Source organism: Lissotriton helveticus, chromosome 12 (assembly GCF_964261635.1).
Source record: "Lissotriton helveticus chromosome 12, aLisHel1.1, whole genome shotgun sequence".
Classification (NCBI taxonomy): domain Eukaryota; kingdom Metazoa; phylum Chordata; class Amphibia; order Caudata; family Salamandridae; genus Lissotriton; species Lissotriton helveticus.
The window spans coordinates 893,097,823-893,119,864 of NC_136073.1; the positions used below are offsets into that span (position 1 = coordinate 893,097,823).

The following is a 22,042-nucleotide window of genomic DNA, read 5'->3' on the forward strand; positions in this document are numbered from 1 at the left end:
CTAAGTTGCCACTTTTTTAATAAAAAAATACGGCCTTTTGTTTATGTTTTGCTACTCTGAAACACCAAGCATAGGTAAGTGAAAAATAATTTTGTCAGGTTTGTTTGGTGCCATGCAATTAATCCTCTGTTTGCTCTAACAGTTATCCTCAAATGAAGTAGACGTCTTTCCAATATTTTTTAACTGATTACTTTATATGTTTTCTCTTTTAAGTTTACGCCTTTTACCAGCCTCTCGTAAAAATGTAAACCAGACCGGTAAAAAATCGGCCAGATGGCAACCCTACCTCTCCCTCTCTTTCCATCTAGAAGTCCCCTGTGCCTGCTATAGTTAATCCCAGGAATCTGGGGAAAGTGCTGAGGCACTGCAGTGCTTAATTTGTAATAAGTGCCCAGGCCCTTGTCAGGAGGTCACTGAAACTTCCACCACCGATCGCCCCTGCTAGCGCTGCCATTCGCAGTACCCAAAAAGCACTAACAATCACACTCTTACAAGACTGACAATTCAGACTATTCCATGCCCCGAAAGCTATAAGAATGGCTTGGTTGGGAGGCATTAGTCTTTTTTAATGTTTATTGATTTAATAAACAACTGTTCTCGTGCTCATCTGTAAATTAGACAGACAGCACCACCATGTGGCAGACTGTCATGAGTGCCGCTGTTGACAATTAATTGTCAATGCCGAGCACCGGCTCAAATTAAGCACTGGGCACAAGGAGCGGCCCTTAGCTTTCAGAACCAGCTTCCAGTGCCTTCTGCCTATGGGGAACTACCTGATGGAACAGAAGGTTAGTTTGACTCTAAGCTCAGAGGGTCTTTTCGAGGAATGTTGAGGTGCTCTTGAAGAAGTGGTCCAAACCGCCTTTCTGAATTGCAGCTGTGAGGCACTAGGATGACCAGATGTTCTATATTTGCAAGGACAGTCAAGGTATTTGTGGCCTGTCCTGGGTGGTGTCTGTAAATGAACCGCTACACGTCCAGAGTTTCAGAGTGTGAACGAGCACCTCGTGGAAGTTTACGATTCTTTGCTATTCAGAAGGGTATTTTACGAGTAATATCTTTACGACTGCGGAGTATTCTCATGTAAAAAGACAGGACTGTCTTATCATTTAATGTATGGAGACTCCGCGGTCGTAAACACACAACTTGTAATATACCTTTGGGAATAGCACACAACTGTGAACTGACATAAAAAGTTCAGGTTTTACCTTTGGGAATCAGGGCCTTTGAGTCCTGTAGTTGGAGGCATTTTCGGGTTTTTCTTCAAAAGCTGGTCCTCTTATGAGGGGGCGTGTGTGCCTGATGTGAGAAGGTGGGTGATGAATCCCATCCAACCAGCCAAGCCTCTGAGGCCCTCCCCAAAACATCTGATGCAAGGTCCTAGGCTAAGAGTTCTCAGTCGTGAGGTCACAGGACACACAGAATGCTGAGGAAGCAGTGCTTAATTTGAGCCAGTGTTAGCTGGTGGGGGCCAATGATATTCATTTTTGAGGACCAGCGCCTATTTTTCCTCCTGTCAGCAAGGGAGAATGCATGAACTTGCAAGAGTGAGGTAAAGGGCCAGGGGCGTCTGGTGGTGGTTTAAAGAGGCATGAGGTGGATTCAAGACTACGCAGCCTTGGTATCTGGTGCACTGACATGCAGTCGCACCAGCCGCAGGCTTCTCAGCAGAGCTTTGGGCACCGGCACTCACTCTTTTACAAATTAAGCTCTGTGAGGACGTCCATTTTGTCTCTTTTCCGCTTCCATGAAGGCTTTGCTGGACTTAGTGCTGGAGGGACCCCCCTCCTGGTTTTCCTGAAAGTGAACCCTCCATCTGGAGCCTGCATGGGGTGCTCTCGGCTGCCAGGATGTATTAAGATCTCAGTGAGTGGAGGTGAGAGAGGCCGCTCGTGCCAGAACCAGCTGCAGCTTACAGGACCAGGGCCAGGCGGTAAACAACCTTTACGACGCAACTTTTACAACGCAAACCATTACAACGCATTGCGCTGGGGGGCGCTCTAGGATAGGGAATAGGTTTAATTTACTATCCAACACCTTCCCTACTATCCACGGGGACTGGAGTTGGAATAGTAAATTAAACTATTCACTATCCAGCGCCCCAGAGCACTATGCGTTGTAAAGGTATTCGTTGTAAATACCGCATTGTAAAGGCATGCGATGTAAAAGCATGCGTTGTGATGTCATACATCCCAGGCATCACATGGAAACATGTCTCTGTTCGCTCCAGGGACATGGGGGCTGCATGGGGGCTCTGGTCAAAGACATGTTGTGACCCTCCCTTTCTCGGGGACGATGGGTGCCTTGTTCCTGCCCCAGGGGCAGGTGCACCCATGGGCAGAATCTCTACCTGCAGTCACACAACAGAGAATCGCTGCCCTTCTTTCAGTGTACAATGTATTAATGCGATTTCTAGAAGCATGTGGTAAACAGCCAAGCTTTGGCGACACTTGATGGGTTGATTGAAAGCGTTTATACTCTGCCTCATAGCTTTAAGTGGGACACGAAGAGCCTTCTGGGATTAGAAGCAAGCACTTGTGCGGGCATGTGTGGTTGGAAGAGTTGTCTTCGCTGCGTGCCTGTGTGGGAGGCATTTTTGTGTCATGCGTGGGTGACGAGAGAGGTGCTCTTTTCTTGTCATGGGATGCCGCGGTGTGACGGATGAAGGGTGTCGGAGCGCTTAACACACCTTCCAACTCACACGTTATCACCGTGTGTCACACAATGTTGATGGGTGTTGCTGACTGGATGAGCAACAACTGTTTCAAACTCAACACTGACAAGACAGAAGTACTCATCTTCGGGAAAGGCAAGGGCACACACTGGAACAATGAATGGTGGCCCCCGGAGCTGGGCCCAACCCCGATACCCACCGAACACACCTCGGCATCATCCACGAAAGCCAGCTATCCATGAAGAAGCAAGTCTGAGCTTCCTTACGCTCCGTATGCGTAGGAAGGTTTTCAAATGGCTGCCGACAGACCACAGGTGCACTCTCATGCATGCTCTCGTTACCAGCAGACTCGACTACGGCAACACCCTCTATGTAGGAATAGCAGGCCAACTCATGAAGAAACTCCAGACGATCCAGAACACAGTGGCCAGGCTCTTCCCCGACCTCTCCAGATGGACGCACATAACCCCTCACCTCAGGAAACTCCCCTGGCTTCCAGTCAGGAAGAGATGCCGGCACAAACTACTCACCCGCGCATGCAAGGCATCACACAACGAAGGACCTGCGTACCTCAACCAACGCGAGACCTTTCACCAGCCCACCAGGAAAATCAGATCCGGATCCCTCGCTCTCGCTGCCACCCGCCGCATCTGCCGGACATACAGCGGAAGCCGCTCGTTTTGCCATTTGGTGGCCAAGATCTGGAACGAGCTCCACCTTCACATCAGAGCCGCACCATCGCTCCGGCAGTTCAGGAAGGACCTCGAGACCTGGATGTTCAACCAATATGAGAACTAGCAACATCACCTGATAGCACCTCGAGAACCTCACGGGGAAGCAGCCGCGCTCTACAAATCCTGATTGATTGATTGACAATATCACAGCCGATGTCCAGGTGAGTGTGACACCGCTCCAGGACATCGATGGCAGCCTCGAAAACGTTCTTTTTAGTTTTGGAGGGTGAGGCGGTGAAGTTGAAGTGCCTCAGGCCGTGGCAGCACTAAGCCCCACCCCTTCAAGGAGCCCCTCCCCCCACACACATGAACATTTTTCAGAAGCTGACAAGTCTGGCTCAACATCACACACACATTATGGTGACAATAAACTGTAGAAGTGTGTGAAACTGTACATGGACTTCACTGGTCCTCCCCACACACTGTATGTGTGCTCCTGGACGTCAATTCACCAAAAGTCGGGGGGCAGCGGAAGTAACTTCACATGCCCACTGACCTTCAGTTTTACTCACACATACATATGTTTATACTTACACACGCTTTCACACAACCAAACACACTCTGCCTACTGATTCACAAATACACACACTGGCTCTCACATAAACACACTCAAAACTACAAGCACACAACATTCATACATTTAAAAGCATTATTTTACTTACCTCAGTTGCCATGGAAAGTCATATTCCAGCTATTTGTACTCCATTTTTTATTAAACTAATAGTGAATAAAGTAATAATATTCACTATTAGTATAATAAAACATTACAAGAAACGAGGTGAGTGTAGCCACTCCCGACGTCCACAAGGACAAGCTGCTTCTGTTGCTGCCACTGATTTTGCCACTGCTGACACCAGGGGTCGCAAAGCAGTGCCAGGGGTCACAAGGGGCATGACAGGGGTCACAGCAGTGACCCTTAAATGACATCCAGTCAGTGTGATCTTTGAATTTATGCTGTTGAGGCTGGCACAAAGGGGAAACAACCTTTACAACGCAGTCATCACACATCGCACTACATTTACAGCGCAGTCATTACATCGCAACATCCTTTACAATGCATGTCCCTTCCACGCAGCCATTACATTGCATGTCAGTACAACGCATGACAATAGAACGCATGTCACTACAACGCAGGCATTACATCGCATGTCATTACAACGCATACCATTACAACGCATAGTACCCATACACTATCCAACACGTACCCTACTATTGCACCCCCTGGAGTTAGAATAGTAATTTTTACCCCTACACTATCCAACAATTACCTTAAATGCAATGTAATGGTATGCGTTGTAATGGTATGTGTTGTAAACGTATGCGTTGTAACGTCATACATTCGCTCAAAGGCATGGGCCAATATTTATTGGGAAGGGTAGACAAGAGTGGGCACAGTCAAACACAACACCGAAGGGGCATAAGTATAAAGAGGTCCGAAATAAAACGGAATGAATGAGCGTTAAGGTGTCTCATTCTCTACCTCCTCGTTTGTGATCTTAGAGTCCGGGATGAATTAAAACCAGCTCTGGTCTATTTGTCTGAAGACCTCAGCGGTAACTGCTGCTTCTGGATCAGCAGACATGAGTCACGAGGCTCTGTGTCATCAGTGTATTCATAGCATGGCTGACCATGGCTCGAGAGGACGTCATTTACTGACCTCATGTAGACAGTGGACAACAGGAGCAACAGCAGGGAGTCTTAGGAAGACCCTTATCGGCAGCAAACCTGCCATGGATCGATCCCATGATCACCGGTCAATGCGAACCGAGCAAGAAGGCGAAAATTGTCAAGAAGCCCCGTTACCGGCGTGCAGTAAGATCAGTCATATAGAGCGACTCGTGGTCAACGCAGTCACAGCCAGCTGGAACCCTAAATCCACTATCCACTGCCTGAGGAAGGCTTTCAGACGCATGAGTCTGGGCCCGCCCAGAAAGTAGAAAACTTGACGTCAAATCTTCGACTACATGACGAGGGTCTGGATTCCTAGCACTAGCCAGATCGACTCTATCCGTCCGCCACTTATGGAAGGACCTGAAGACCTATCTTTTCAAGCAGTGCTCGTTCAAGCATAGCCGCCACCACCAATTGAATGGCCCTATCTCTCAATCCAAGTTTTTTCTGATAGTCTTCTGCAAAAATATGCATTGTTGTACCGCTGGCTCTCAACCCTAAGTGCCTCCAAAAACTAACATACGTACATGATAGATCTCATTAATATGTCGAGGGCTGAATGGCAGATGGTGACACTTTCACTAAAAAGTCTAGCTAGCTGTTGATGGAACAGTGACCGACTAAGAGGTGTCTACCTCTAACTCCTTGCATAGATGTTAAAAAAAATATCTTAGCAAATAAGGCTTGTTGGTCAGAAGTAAGTCTTGAGACCTACTAGAAAATTGGATCCAGGTTCCAAGTTGTCTATGTCTTCCTGTGGTCATTGTTTCGCTGTACGCACCCCAACCCCTTCAGTACATGTAAAGGCAAACTTTCTTTCTACAACTTCAAAATATATTGACTGTGATTTTCTGTCATGCACAGGAAAATGAAACAGTGTCATTACTTCAGCCTGCAGAGATAGTGAATATATCAATCATATTTAAATTATTAAGGCTTGATTGTTATTCTACCATAAGGGATATCTCAGGAATTGATGTAAGGAGGATGTATATAGACACCAGTAAATTACTTTGACCCCACCAAACCCCAGTGTTTATCTGATATCAACATGTGGCGACAGCGGTGGGATCGCGAGCTGCCTTGCTAGCCATTAGCTCGCGCCTCAGGTTAAGACAGCCTCTTACCTCTTTTTGGGATCCTCCTCCTTCTGCTTCCACTCGATCTTGGTCTTGCGATACAGCAGGTTCATCTCGGCGGGCAGCCGCTGGTTCGCTCGGCTTTCACTGCCACCCTGACCAGACTGGGTCAGTGCGCCGTAGGCCCTGCACGTTGAGACGGCTCCATCCTGGAGACCAGTAGTCATCGTCCATGGACTAGCGACTCCAAGGGGATGGCGGGCGACGCCAGCTCACGGAGCTACGGTGAGAAGGAAGAAAAGCTTTAGAAGCTAGATAGTAATATTAATACCAACTTCAATCTATGCAAACACAGAAACTCTGAGACACAAAACAAGCTGGAGGCAGACACTAAAAAAGATAAAACGTGTCAGCTATTTTTAAAAATAGACTGCAACCTTGTAATTGCACATTAGAACGGAGTTTGGCGCTAAAGCACCTGAAATTATGTTTACTTGATTATGGCAAAAGCATGGTCCTCTGTGTCAACACAGGGGAATGATTGTCCCCATGGATATTAAGTATCACTGCATTTGTACACCACCCACCCACTCCTCCTTTGGGCCTTCCCACAGCACTGGACTTCCGAACGTCCACCACCCTTCTTCTTCCAAGCCCCCCACTGTCTGAGACCACACACCAGACCCCACCTCAATCCCAGACACATTGGCACCACCATTTGACCGCTATCTTGTACCAGCAATTGCCTTTGATTGGTTGCAACAAGTGAACCGATACAAGGGAGGTTGGTGAGAACATCTGAGACCTCGCTTGTCTGCCACAGAAGGGAACTGGGCAGAGAGAGCAGGCCTCTGGCACAGGAGCGTTACAAAAGGGGGTGGTGATGGACGGAGCATCTGAACCGATCAAACACTCACACCCAGTCAAATGATCTGGGTTTGACCCATCACCGTTCTTTAGCCCACTCAGCCACCCCAGTTCAGACATGGCTATATGCAAATCAGTCTGACCCTGTGCCTCATGGGAACAGTACAGCCCGAACTGCCAAGCCATGTATTCCCTGGACCGGAAACAAGCTTCCGAGGACCGGTTTCTGGCATTACAGCCGTCTTCAGCCCGGCTTGCTTGAATCCAGTGGCAAGGTGAGCAAGGGACTCACATCTGAGCATACCCTGCCACACTTATGGCAGCCAAAAGTGGTACAAAAGGGGGTGGTGATGGACGGAGCATCTGAATCAATCAAACACTCACACCCAGTCAAAAGATCTGGGTTTGACCCATCACCGTTCTTTAGCCCACTCTGCCACCCCAGTTCAGACATGGCTATATGCAAATCAGTCTGACCCTGTGCCTCATGGGAACAGTCCAGCCCGAACTGCCAAGCCATGTCTTCCCTGGACCGGAAACAAGCTTCTGAGGACTGGTTTGCTCAGACGTGAGTCCCTTGCTCACTTTGCCACTGGATTCAAGCAAGCCGGGCTGAAGACGGCTGTAATGCCAGAACCCGGTCCTCTCTAAGCTCATCCTTCCTTCACCGTACCATGAAGCCGTGCACCCCGAGACGGGGTAGGAGCCGTGCAGCCCGAGACGGGGTGGGAGCACCCTTCTGGTCACTCATGCCCAGCACCAAAACACTTACCCCACCGGCCTTTGGCGAGCAGTATTCTCATCACGCGCCCGCCTCGGTGCAGCGGGTGCTGCGGCACCGGGCTAGGGGCATGAAGTACCACACACATGCACCAGGGCCAGGACTCCCTCGCGCTTTACAAATACACATAACAGAACCTTCAGTGACATGCCCTAACTCAGTGTTTCTTAACCTGTGGTCTGGGGACCCCTAGGGGTCTGCAAAGCCTCCTTGGGGGGTCTTCGACTGCTTAGAAAATAAATAATGAAGCAAAACCCTCAACTTAAAATGTTAAGACCTTCTGTAAATGTGAAGGAATCTGAATTTGGAGGCTAAAAATGTAATTCGCATCCTGAGATTATTTCCTGGGAGCAGTGCAGGTGCGTACATAGAATACAGCCTGGATGAGGAGGGGCCGCACGTGAATTTAGGAAAGCTCCAACCTTCACAGTAATATTAAAATGTTGATTTTTAAAATATTTGTTTGCAAATTAAATTGTCTCATAATTTGTGTATTTGTTTGATGACTGCCTGCTTCTGTATTTGCTGTGTATTTGTTTGTGGTTCAAATCATCAAAAATGCTTAGGCCGGGGTCCTTGGCTTCCAGTAATGACCCAGGGGGTGTCCCCGGATTGTAATAGTGATTCCCTGGGGGTCCCGGGCTTCCAGTAATGACACTGGGGGTGTCCCCGGAATGCAATAGTGATTCACTAGGGGTCCCAGGATTCCAGTCATGATTAGTGGGGTGCACAGCAGTCAAAACGCTAAGAACCACTGCCCCCTCTCAAGGGCTGCCTTCTGCTTCTCACACCCACCTGGAGGTCACGCACCTGCTGTTCCCTTTCTCAGTTTTCATCTTTTTTCCCACTAAATGGAATTATTTACATATTTCTGTCCGCACAGGCCCCTCTCCCACAACAACTTCTTCACTTACAAAAAATCCATATTTCCAGCTTTTCCTTGATTGTTCCCTTGCATTTAACATTTCTGATTACATTGTACATCCCTCTGTCTTTCCGCCAAACCTAATTTATCCATCGATGTGGGAGACCTTATATCCTGTTCTCTGTAAAGTGCTTCGGCGGTAAGAGCAATAAAATGAAATTGGATGCTGGCCGCAATATAGGAAACATATCACCACGGTCTGCAACAGAGCTTAATTTGTGGCGGTGGTTTCTGGGCTCAGTACCAGCACTTAGTCATCAACAACAGCGCCTTTCATGAGCACCCGTTAAGGGCACATCCATTTACGGAGATATTAAATGATTTGCTTAGAATCACAGGATGTTGAGCCAACGCCGAGACTCGAACTTGGTTCCCCTGCTCCGAAGTCTGCAGCTCTGGCCATTACGCCACATTCTCGTCTAACTTCCATGGTTAGTAGTTGGACCTGTTTTAGTCGGCGTTAACGGGAGAAATGGGATGGTGCAAGCTGCCTCCTGACGAGAGACCCAGAACGTATGTTTTTTTTTTTTACAAATTAACCACTGGTCTGCAATAGAAATCTCGGAATCGTGGGCAAAAGCAGGCTGGATTCCAGGTATGCTGCGGAGGCAGTAACAGTGCACTGTGCGCTACACAAAGGCCAAGAACACCACACAATGAGATGAAAGGGGTCAGGTCCAAGGGAAAGAGCTCCTGCCTGGTTCTGCTGACGTTTTCCAGAATGTCAAATGATGAGATGTGGATACTGGTTTAAGTAACACAGACTGTCCAATCTAGAGACTTAACTAACACACCTCGGGGCACTCTGTCAAAGACCTAGACCAGGGGTCTCCAACCTTTTCTGTAGAGAGAGCTAATTCTGCTCAAGGAAAGTCCCGCCGAGATACTAGCATATGTTATCACTGTCAAATGCTGATATGTATTAACATTACACTATGACCACCCTAAGAACGATTCATCAGTAGTAACTACCCAAACATTCCAGGTGAAGTTATCAGCAGAATGCTAGGGAAACGTTTATCAATATTAAATGCTTGTAATCAAGTAAAATTCAAATCCTCACATGCTGCGTGCCACAAAGGGTATTACCACAGCAGTAAGTCTCCCCAACTCAAATTGAATTATCGTTCAGCTAACAGCTTTAAATGTGTTTTAGAATTGTAATATTTTGTCATCATCAGCATATTAATTTTTGAAAATACACACATTTTTCTATCAAAATCCCTTTCCACTTTGAGCAATCAAACTCAAATTTCCGGAAGAAAAACCTTTTCTGAAAAAGCATAATTTTTTTCTTTTAAAAATAAAATCAGTTTTCCTTGTTAGAAAATACACAGTCCGTAAACATCAGCTTTTTGTTTTCATTGAGTACCGCCATGTAAAAATGCCTCTCATGGACAAATTCTGCTTCAAATACCCAGGCATTGCAATCATTGGCCATGCTTGCTCACCATAACACTATTAATGCATCTGTTATGCCAATAATGCCCACCATTAAACCAGGGTTACCACTGTGCCACAGCTGGATGTCCAACATATATCAGTAATGGCCATTACTATGGGAGTAGCGGTTGCTACTCTGTCAGGAATGGCTAAAAGCAGGCCAGCCATGCTCTTAATACGTCAGTGATAGCAGCAGGTATGTAATTACTAGACTTGTATGCCCAAAATAGTCAAGGACGAAAATATTATGGCTAGGGCAGAATTATACCCTGAATGGGCGCAATTGCGTCAGAGATAATACTCTTATGATGGAAACCAGCATACATATTTGACAGTTCTTGACTAGGAGTAGCTTTAAGGAATCAACGCTGTTTATTTGGGAAGGACACAATGCCACACACCCTCACAAAAATTAAAGTGATGCTTTTAATTGTCTCTGCCCTGGATGCATACTCTCTTCTCCTCAGCTCTTTGGTTGATCATGCTCCCAACTAACACTAGTTCTTGCAGTCACACCCTTTGTTGGGTCAGCCCTGGTTACTGCTGCTACTATTCTTTAATGTCACGCACAGTGCGACTGATCAAGCAGGGCAGATAACATGGCCAATCTCCTTCTTAGGTAGATTTAAAGTGGATAAAGACGGTTCATGTGGCAGACCCATAGGCCAACGCTGCAGCTTCCACATGCTTCAACACCCTCCCCATACTCAGCAAGACCTTCAAATGGACCCACCACCCCGAATCCAGGAAGACCGTCACCCATGCACTCATCATCAGCAGGCTGGACTATGGGAACACCCTCCATGCCGGAATCAACAAATCTCAACTCCACAAACTTCAGACTGTCCAGAACGCCGCAGCCAGACTCATCCTCAGCATCCCACGACAAGACCACATTACCCAGCATATATGACCACTCCACTGGCTCCCCGTCGAACCGTCGAAAAAATAGAGACCTTAAAGCTGCTCACACACACCTATAAAGCCCTCCACAACACCGGACCCCAATACCTCAATGAAAGAATCTCCTTCTACACCCCCAGAAGAAACCTCTGCTCCGCTGACCAGGCCTTGGCCGAAATCCCCTGCACTCAAAGAACCAGAACAGGGGGCACATCCTTCTCCTACATCATGGCCAAGACCTGGAAGTGAATAGTGCGCTCTCTAAATCCTTGATTGATTGATTGATAGGCCACCATAGTGTGTGTTTGAGTGTTATCAACAGGCCATGCCATTGGTTTGGCTGTCTGTAACTCTTAAGGGTAGTGAAATGAGCAGTGCTGCCTTCTTTAATATACACAAATCTCTGAGATAGGCTTGGTTTGGCTTCACCTCTGAGATGGGTGCTGGTGAGCTACCAGTAGCTCCTGAGCCACTGGTTGGAGACCCCTCACCTAGACGTTTAGGGGCGGGGAGCTGGGTGGAACAGTTCAGCATCACTCCAAACCATCAAAAAAGATCAGCATGCCCACCCTGAACCCTCACTGTGGTATGTCAATAAACACACAGAGCTCCTTGCCCCACCACCCTGGTGGCGACTGTGTTGTTTGCGGCTGTCATTTGGTATAAGCACATGGGTTCTGAGTAGGGCAAATACTAGTGGTCAAACTAAGGAAAGCCATACTGGTCTCTTTGAGGTTAGTGTGAAGGAACCCTCTAAATGACTCTACTAAATTAGGGTTTTTATATACCAGAACAACGTCTCGAGGTTGAGGATTCACTCCCAAAAGGAGTCCTCGTGGACTCTGATATACACCCCAAAAGGATGTGGTGAAGGAGTACGGCCTTGTTTTGGTTGGGGTGGAGGCAGGGAGGCATAGTCTGATTTCAGAGGTTGATTTCAGAAGTGGAACCTATTTCTGATGGATAGGATGTGGGATTCAAGTAGTTGGGGTTCAGTCCATGGCAGAGTCGGCATAGCCTGGTATGAACGGAGCGGTTTTAAAGGGTGGGGTTAGGAATACTCAGATACTACTGTCCAACTAACATCGAGCGGTGAAGGAGGTGATGAGTTCACTGATTCTGGGCTTTGTGGAACCCACACAGAACCAGCTTTGTGGCTGCCTCCCATTGTGGCTGCTTTTTCAGAAAGAAATAGGCAGCACGTTATGTATCTGTGTGGAGATGAGGCAGCCCAGGAAGTACAAAAAGCAAGTGACAGGCAGCGCTTATTCAGATGCAAATGAATCAGTAGTAAGGTGCTCCTGCTGGTCAAGATCTTCCAATGGGTCCTTTGTCATCCAACCAGAGATATTCTGGATGTTTTAACAATAGCGAATACAATCTACCCATCTGAGGAGGACCATGACAGAACCAAGGATGTCCATTGTTTACCTTCAGCTGAGCACAGACAATGCAAACCTGACAAACCGGAACCGGCGTCTTACGGACGTACAGTCTTATTATCTACATCATAAGTCTTGACTCATTACACATACTTCCATTTGAAGAACTGATAGGAAATGAATGACAATTGCCCAGAGTCACCAGATTCTCTGTTAAAGACATTCTGCTGGGTCCTGCCAATCTTGCCGAGAGCTCATATAGGGCCACTGTGCTTTGCTTGCTCCTCGGAACGGCCAGCAAGGGTGCCTAAGATGTTCAAGACTTTGTGACGTTCTGTTGATGGTGCTCACGAACAGGTGTTTCTTACTTGAGGGATCACGAGGGTGCACAAGGGCGTTCAAGAAGATGATGTTGAGCCAATGGCTTACTTCAACTCCATTCTATGAACTAACCTCATACTGGATTCCAGATTTATAGTCTAGGGTACCCCATTGGCTCACCATAAGCCAGGTAAAGAGTCACTCAGCAGGGCCAAGCCATGAAAGGGTCATAGCCCTGTGTAGAATGGGAATACTGGCAGCCATAAAAGTACATCACGCTTCTCCAACTCCATGGACACCTACTTCCATGGACCATCAACGTTGGTTGTCGATTGCAGAAACTCCATTGCAAGGTGTGCGCTATACAAGAAAACATATTCACTCATTCTGTGATTCGTAGGGCTCACACAAATGATATGAAGCTCTCATTCACAAGATCATGGGCTGAAGCCGGGAATTGAGCCCAGGTCTCGAGAACAGTGGTTCCCAACCTGTGGTCCGGGAGCCCCTGGGGGACAGTGAAATCTCCTCAGGGGGTCCGCGGATACTTAGAAAATTAAATAATATGAACAGATTAATAAAGTGTATAAAAATAAAGAGGCTAAATGTAGAACTGAAAACTTTGAAATGTATAGGAATTTGAAATTGGAAACTAAAAATGTAATTAGTATCCTGAGACTGATATATGGGAACCGTGCGAGTGCATCAAACAGAATACAGTATCGACAATGAGTGGCGTCAATTAAATTTAGTAAAGCTCCAACCTTCATATTAAAATTAAAATGTTGGCTTTTTATTATTTATATGCGTTTGCGAATTAAATAAAATGCGTATTCGTATATTTCAATGTTTATTTCTGCCATTTTTGTGTATTGTTTTTTGTTACAAATCATCAACAATGCTTAGGCTGGGGCCCTCGGACAGCAGTCGTGACTCAGTGGGCGGTCTACGGATTCTAATAATTAGTTGGGGTCCCGGGTTGGAGTAATGATTTATCAGGGGTCCCCAGAAGTCACGAGGTTGGAGTCACTGCTCCAGACATAAGACCAGCAGAAGGGGCAGCTAGCGCCAGGTGAAGAGGGCGAGGGAAGGGCGTGGCTGCAGGCTCCATCTTGAACAGCTGGCAGCAAGCGTTCATCTGCATTACCACAACATCTTAGTAAAGGATTTATCTGCCTTGTATAAAGCCCTAAATGTTTTGATGTTTCTGCGTTATGATTGTTCACTCCACCTAGCTTGAGGCCGGGGTAGCTGCAGTGGCGGCTCCTCCGCAGAGCGTCGCCCCACCGCCCTGAAGCAGCAAAAGAAAGCAAATTATAAAATGATAATAATGTCATGTTTTTCTCATTTTATTTTGTCCTCCTGCTGCGGCAGCTTGCGTGAGGGGGTGGGGCTGACAGAGCAGCCGAGGAGTGGCTTGCCCCCACTCCTAAGTGTGTAATGACTGGATGGCCGGCCCCCTCGGGCCACCCAAAACAGTCATGCGCACATTCCCTATTTCCCATGCAGGCTGCATTACAGCCTGAATGGAGAACATTCCCACCTCTCCAGCCCCTGGCTGACCGCCGTGCGCGGCGCTCAGACCAATCACAACACAGCATTGCAGCAGGGCCGGCTCTAGGCTCATGGTGGCCCTGGGCAGGGAGCGTAGGTAGGGGGCCCGGAAGAGGGGGTCTGGGCGGGGCGAAGCGCGCAGGCCAGTAAAGAGGGGGGGGGGGGTCAGGGTGTTTAGAAGTAGAACAGAGCCCGAGTCCGCCAAATCCCTGCCAGGGGCCGCCACGCAAATATGTATCCATCCTCAGAGGATTCATATATTAAGGATATATATTGGCGTGGCGGCCCCTGGGGTTTGGTGGCCCTGTGCAGGTGCACAGCTTGCACATGCCTAAAGCCGGCCCTGATTGCAGCTTAGTGATTGGCTGTGGGAGAGTGGGAGCCCTTGTGCTTCCTGCTTCCTGTTTCTCCCAAGAAGACAGGAAGAGGATGCAGGCGAAATGGTGGTGGCGGCCCGGCCGGGAGGTAAGCGATTTTTTTTTTTTTTAATTTCAGTAAATTTTCAAGCGATTTGTTTTTAACCACAAAAAGACACATACAGCCCTGCTTCTGCTTGTTTGGCCACTTTGCATGGTCTTACCTTGCGCCAAAGAGCGACGTTTAAACTTCTTTGCCATGCACACAAGGCACTTTATATAATACAAGTATAGTAATCCTACAAGCTAATGTAGAATTTTACACTCTGACAAGTGACCTTAGATCACGGAAACATGCACTGGCTAAAACAAAACGGATAAAGAGAGTCAGATCAGGAGGCCGTTCATTCTCGCCGCTGGCGGCTGGTCAGTGGCTACCTCTCAATATTCGTCTCACTGAAGACCATCTTGGGTTCAGGAAGAAAATTAAAGACTTTGCTGGTTAGGATCTGATGACATTTTCTCTGTGCTATTTAGAAGTAACGAATAGCATCTTAGCGCCGTGACGCCCCCTCAGGGATGATTGATGCGCTTTACAAAAACCACAAATATATCAGAGACATGTTAGTGGTTGCTCCCATTGACTTCCATTGCAACGATGAAACCCATCTTTTTCATTCTCTCTCTGGTATTTGTCTCTAATCTTTTGTGATTCGTCGCCAACGGCTTCCTCTTTGTTGCAATGAACTTTTTTGCAACTACTTTCTTTTTCTTGGCCCATGCTGCTGAGCTGGAACTCTGCCCCTGACGTGGTTTCTTCTAAGACCTTCCTGGAGTATTTTGAACATATTTCACAGTGACCGCGAATGTTTAAGAAGCGGAAATCAATGCCACAAAAGTGGTAAATTCTGAACCAGAGTGTTTGCAACCACAAAAAGAGCTTCGTACTTCTGGCCCAGAGTACCACAACGCCGGATGTATGACATTACAACGCATGCTTTTACATCGCATGCCTTTACAACGCGGTATTTACAACGAATACCTTTACAACTCATAATGCTTTTGGGCGCTGGATAGTGAATAGTTTAATTTACTATTCCAACTCCAGTCCCCCGTGGATAGTAGGGAAGGTGTTGGATAGTACATTAAACCTATTCCCTATCCTAGAGCGCCCCCAGCGCGATGCGTTGTAATGGTTTGCATTGTAAAAGTTGCGTCGTAAAGGCACTGCGTGGTAAAAGTTGCGTTGTAAAGGATGTTTACCCACAACGCCATCATCGCCACAACATCGACTTACAAACAATCGTGAAGATTAGTACCTGCAGATACGCAGGGATTTACTATTTGTAACTCCACATCTACGCACTTCGAAGATTATATCATGAATGTACTTAGAAACTGAGTTCACTACGGCAAACCTAGACACCCCTATTTAAATTTACCTCCATGTGATTACTGAAGTTAATATTCTGGCTACAATATTTTTGTAGCGCATTAGTTCAAGTTCAATATTTTGGTAATATGCCTTGTAGTCCAGAAGATGAGCCCTGATATACAAAATTTTCATTCGCAAAATGTGGTTGCAAATTGTGCACCAAATTTTTGCAATTGGAAAGGAATTTTGCGAACCTATCAGTGTACTAATATGTCAGTTCACAAAATTAGGAATCGTACTTTGCTGCAAGCTGACGCACTTCATCAATATTCATGAGGTCGGTCGTATATTGTGACTCACTATGACTGGATACCATCACAGGGACAGTGGCCTGCTCAAGTCAGCAGACCTCCAAGTTTTTGATCACATTTTAAATAAAGTCAACGTTTTTTTATGTAGCCCGTTTTCTAATGGAAACGGGACTGCATTTAAAAATAAAAGTCTGTTTGTTTGAGGGTTGGCAGTGGACCCATGGATCAGGGCCTACTCCCCTACAAATATTTTTTTAACAATCACAGAGGGGAAAGGGTCCCAATGGCTTGCCAACTCTGTTGATGTGTCAGTAAAATTTCTACGTTTTAAGACCAGATTTCAGCTGCAAAACACTGAAATCTACCTTAAAGATTTGCTATTTGGAAGGGGCGCCCTTAACCATGCTCCTTCCAAGCTGAGATTTGTCATGGGTTCCTAATCCCATTTTGGCGTTTTTGTAGCGTCGCAAACATTGTGATGTTTCGAGTCGCAGGCTTTGCGACTGCAGACTGGCTTTGCACACGAGGGCCAAGCTCTCGCACGTTGCTGCTCTCCTGATGGCCATGGCTCTCATGTCCCCCCCCCCTGTGTCTGCAGCTGGGCATTCATTGCAGCTGCCTCACCCCCAGTTGGTCCTTGGACCTTCCACCGCTGGTGCCTTCAGTCTGCCGGTGAAGCTCCCCTGCCAGCCTCGCCCTCTGCAGTCCTTGAACCTGCTCTGCAGCTTTCATGGGTGTCCACTCACCTGCTCTGTTCAAAGCCAGCTTTATTGTGCTTTGACTTAGAATCATGCAAGAAAAACACAGTGTCCTGAAAGGTAGTAGGTCGACCCAACAGCCTAAATAATAGGCGCACTCCTTCCTTGTGGCTCTACATTTAAATGAAATTATCCGTGCCTACTGTGATATCACACTGTCACATGCGCCGTTGAGCCACCCACTGTAAATTATTTGCACCTTATGCACAGTGCGCCACCGACGCTGTTCACCTTCACTTGCGTCGCCACTTGCACTTTTGTACACGTTTTTGCACCGAGTTCCATGTGGTTGTCACCTATTCAATTATGCAGTGCTGTTCTTAACTCTATCCTCCGACCTTGGAACTAATGTTACTATATAAAGATGAATAACTATATTTTGACATAAAACGGGTACTCTCCTTCTTTTCTTCCAAAGTAATGCTATGTGCATGCTATTTATAATTGTCTACCGACTCCTACCTTTCAGGACACTGTGTTTTGGTTGCATCCCACCTACCCAGTCCTGAATTGGTCTATGGGTTACACTCCTGTTAATCTTACAACATTGACTTAGAATCAGACACCCGAGACTCCCTACCTCTAGGTTCCAAGATCACAGCAGGTGCCGGGCGACTGTACCCCCCTACACAAAGGCTCGCCCACTGATCCAACCAACAAGATGGAGGAAGGCTAAAGCCACAACAAGCTATCACACTACACCAGCCATTGCACTGCTGAACTTCACGCAAACTCCCAGGCCCCCTACAGTTCTGGTGGTTTACCTACACGCGTGTCAATCTTCCATGGTAAGTTCTTTCGCTGCTTCCCTTTGCCCACTATGGTATATGAACCATCTGTGGTCCCTCCAGTCAGCACAGCCCTCAGCCCTTCTCACACCTCCCAGCTGCTGCATCTCCTGCCCGTCCTTCCTGCTTTTTCTCACATCCCAAAATACTTGAAGGCTAAGCCCAGGAGTGAGAATGTGAGAAAGGCATCACCTTCACACTCAACTTGCAGCCAACATCTTGACCTCTGAAACCTTCCAGGACTTAAACATGGCCAGGACCTGTCTCTCCAGAGGGAATCCTGCTTTGAACAGTGAGAGGCCAGAGATGGCAATGCCACCTTCTGACCCTTGGCCCAGACTCACTTGGGGACATACAATATGAAACAACTTTCTGTGAGTGTGTTTTGGGTCACAATGACCTTACTGGACAGGAGGAAGGGGGATTATTAGAGTACAGCTTGTCCTCTCTATGAGCAAATGGAGGTACCAATGCCCTTCGTATATTCTGGAATTCGGCCTGTCTGGTGCTACTAGACTTGTTTCTCATTGGTCGTCTAAGTGCGGAATTCTTCGTCGTGTAGTTTTCTCCATCTAGTACAAGGAATACATAGTTTTGTTTTGGATGTTTATCAGTTGTCCTGATGATTCCCAGCTGTGTAGCTGCCCCCCCCTCCCTACTGCAGCTTGCATTGGTACTCCTGCTTCTAGAGGTAAGTCCCAGTTGTAACTTTTCCTATTTCCCTTCTGTGACCAAAGCAGCACATACAAATGGTGGATGGGTTAGTTGTGGAACTAGTTAAACAAAGACTTATTCACCTCTAATGATCATGGGAAGGGGTGGGCATCTGTTGCGCCTAACCAGATGTTTCGATGCTTCTCAGTCTCTTCGCCTCATGTGGACTTGTCGAGTAGCTTCACTTGTGAAGCAAATAATTCCCTTTGTTAGAGAGCGGCCATATTGGTAAAACCGGGGGCCTCATTTATGAGAAATGACGCATCGCTGCGTGAAAGCAGCGATGCGTCACTTCTCAGTGCGCACTCCTTGCGGCATACCTGATGCGTCATATTTAATGTATGACGCATCATGTCGCAAGGAGTTACAAATACGTCAGTATTTCTGACGTATCTGTAAGCGCAAAAAGTCACGCATTGCTGGAATGTGTCACAAAAGTGACGCAACTCCAGCAATGCGTCCTTTCACAAGGGGAAAGCCTCATGTGAAAGGGCTTGCGTCAGTCTTACGCCTGCTGTGAGGCAGGCGCAAGATTTTGACGCAACAGCGTCCCAAAAGTGACGCAATAAAATCTCATAGATTTCACTGCCTCACTATTACGAGGCTTTTTGCGGGGGAACGCCCCCTCTGCATGCATTATACCTGATGCAGGTATAATGTAGCGCAGGGGTTTACAAAGTGACGCATCTGCTTAGATGCGTCACTTTGTAAATAGTGGGCAACAGGAGGCATGTTTTACGCCGCCGATGTGTCACAAAAAGTGACGCATCGAAAGCGCAAAACTGATGCAAGGCCTCATAAATGAGGCCCTGGGTCTTTATGATCCAAACCCTCCCACAAAGTGCTATTTTCCTGGACACTAGAAGTGCTCCTGGGGTACCTTGTGGTTCATTGCCCCCTGTGCCAACCCACCCTCAGGTAGAGCTTGTGACAAAGCAGTAAACTACTACAGACACTGATCAATAACCTGCTGGAGAACACACATACGCTTTCTGCAACCTATCTTAAAACGTCCCCTTCTTTAACTTAAGAGAGCCCCAGCCATCCACAGGAACCCCAAAAACTGCCACCGTTCCCAGCCACAAATATCAACAAATTGCAACCTTGGTGACTGTGAATCTTCAGACAACCCACAGGCCACCCCAGCAATCCTTGAAAGTGCAGCCATGACAAGCATTGCAAGTAAGCAGGAATTTTCAGCACATGTATGAAGGGCCCTCTTCCATTGCATCTGGCACGTTCAACAGCTGGCTACATTCTTGTCCCAAATATTCTCAAGTTGTAATGGATTACTGCAGCATCCTGCGTGACAACTAGGTACACCTCCGAGCAATCATCAATTGTGGATAAAGACAAACACCAAAAGAAATACTAAACAAAATAATGAGACAGTCCTCGGCTTAGACAAAATAATGAGACAGTCCTCGACTTAGACAAAATAATGAGACAGTTCTCGGCTTAGGCAAAATAATGAGACAGTCCTCGGCTTAGACAAAATAATGAGACAGTTCTCGGCTTAGACAAAATAATGAGACAGTCCTCGGCTTAGACAAAATAATGAGACAGTCCTCAGCTTAGACAAAATAATGAGACAGTCCTCGGCTTAGACAAAAAAATGAGACAGTCTTCGGGTTAGGACAAACAAAAGAGAAAATAAGAGATGCCTGAAGCTACTGCAAGCTCTCTCCGTGGAAACAACCACGGTGCTCCCACCTCCTGTAACTTAAATCGTTGGAATTCTCCTTCCGTGGGTGCTTGCATGCAGCACAGAGTCCAAATGTCTTTGGAATACTAGGTTTGGAGACCTTGAGTCACCTCTGGTTTGGTGTCAGAACTGCTGCTGCCAGAATAGCCTCTGTTAAATAGATGAACAGATCATTCTCCAAGTTCTGTTGCATGAAAATCAAAGGAAAACACAAATCAACATACACCCGGAGTACAGTACATTATTCTTGGATTTAGCAGTTTTAAAAGAGAGTCGATTTTCTAGTGTTGTTTGTGAAAGATCCTGATAAAACATAATAGAGAAATCTCCCCTTCCTTCCCACTTGGCCCTCCAGGTGTATTTCATAAATGCCTCTCTGGCCTGGGGTAAAAGGAGATATACTTGACAACTCAAGGAACATTGGGGTTACACTGCTTGGGCCCCACTGTATGTGATTTACACAAGTCTGAACCAAAGCTGGCGGACTGGGAACCTGAGAAGGACTCCTCCTATTTAATGGGCTGCATCTTCAGGGATTCCTCTGATGCTAACGTTGTTTCTCCTCTACCTGTCCTCTAGATCATTGGTCCAGTTCTTGTCAGACACTACACCTTGTATTCCTAAGACAAGCTCGTTCTACAAAAATCTTATCTTTAGGTGGTCTTTCATCAAGGTGTTATCATAAATTGGAGTTTGGATGTTTCAGGCTGACGCCACAGCAGATTTCTGATAGGAAATGGTCTCATCACTCGTGAGCAGGATTTAAACCGAATGGCCTAGTTATTTGGAATTGCATTATTTATAAATTTGTGTGTGTGTGTGTTTGTGATTGTAATTGTGTGTGGGTGTGTTTGTGATTGTAATTGTGTGTGGGTGCGTTGGTATGGAAATGTGTTGGTGGGGCCTCATGATACATTCCTGGGAATTTTGATTCTTTAGCTGCTGTATTCATATAGCCCCCACACACCATGCTCCTTCCAAGTTTAGGGTTGTATGACAAAATCACACATGCCTTTCCCAAGCATGCCTTTACAACACGGGCACTACATCAAACGTGTCGTTACCACACGTTTCTTTAGCACACAAGTTGTTACAATGACTTAACTTAGTGAAGCGCTGGACTTGGGAATATATAATTCACTATTCCAACTCCAGTCTGTGGAACAGTACAGAAGGTGTTGAACTTTAAATGCAACACCAGTCCAACAACGCGTTCCCTACAGCAAGTCGTTATAATTACTTGTGTGCAAAAGGAACATGTGGTAACAACGTGTTTGATGTAGTGCCCCCGTTGTAAAGGCACTCGATGGTGTAGACTGCATGGTGAAGGGTGTTTTCCTAGATTTAGGCTTCCACAGAAGAGGGGACATAGGCTACCAGAGAGAGTAGAGGGGTCCAGTGGGAATGATGGTGACCCTCAGATCATGCCCCGTGTCCCTCAGGGTCTGAGACTGAGTGAAACCGAGGACTGGCAGGTCACGGCATGTGGTAATATCTATATCCGCCGCCTGAGCCTTGTGGGCACACCACCTCACCTCACCCCAGGATAAAGTGTGTGTGGATGAATCCTCCCCACAGACACTCACTGGAGGCTCGTGTTCTCGGCAGTGACGGCAGAATCCAAAGTGTTGCATTAAATATGGGTTTTATGTGGTAATCTGGTTTAATGAGGCACGGGGGAGACGACGGATGTCTTTTTCG

At 46.8% G+C, this 22,042-nt stretch overlaps 1 protein-coding gene across 1 annotated transcript in view; it reads right to left on the reverse strand.

Annotated features, from left to right (window-relative positions):
- The window catches only part of NYAP1 (neuronal tyrosine phosphorylated phosphoinositide-3-kinase adaptor 1), a 436,069-nt gene that overhangs the window by 276,220 nt on the left and 137,807 nt on the right, over positions 1-22,042 (reverse strand). The window contains exon 2 of the mRNA XM_078669654.1: positions 6,207-6,438. Within this exon, the coding sequence (XP_078525780.1) occupies positions 6,207-6,385 (179 nt within the window). The 5' untranslated portion in view covers positions 6,386-6,438. The remainder of the gene's footprint in view (positions 1-6,206; positions 6,439-22,042) is intronic.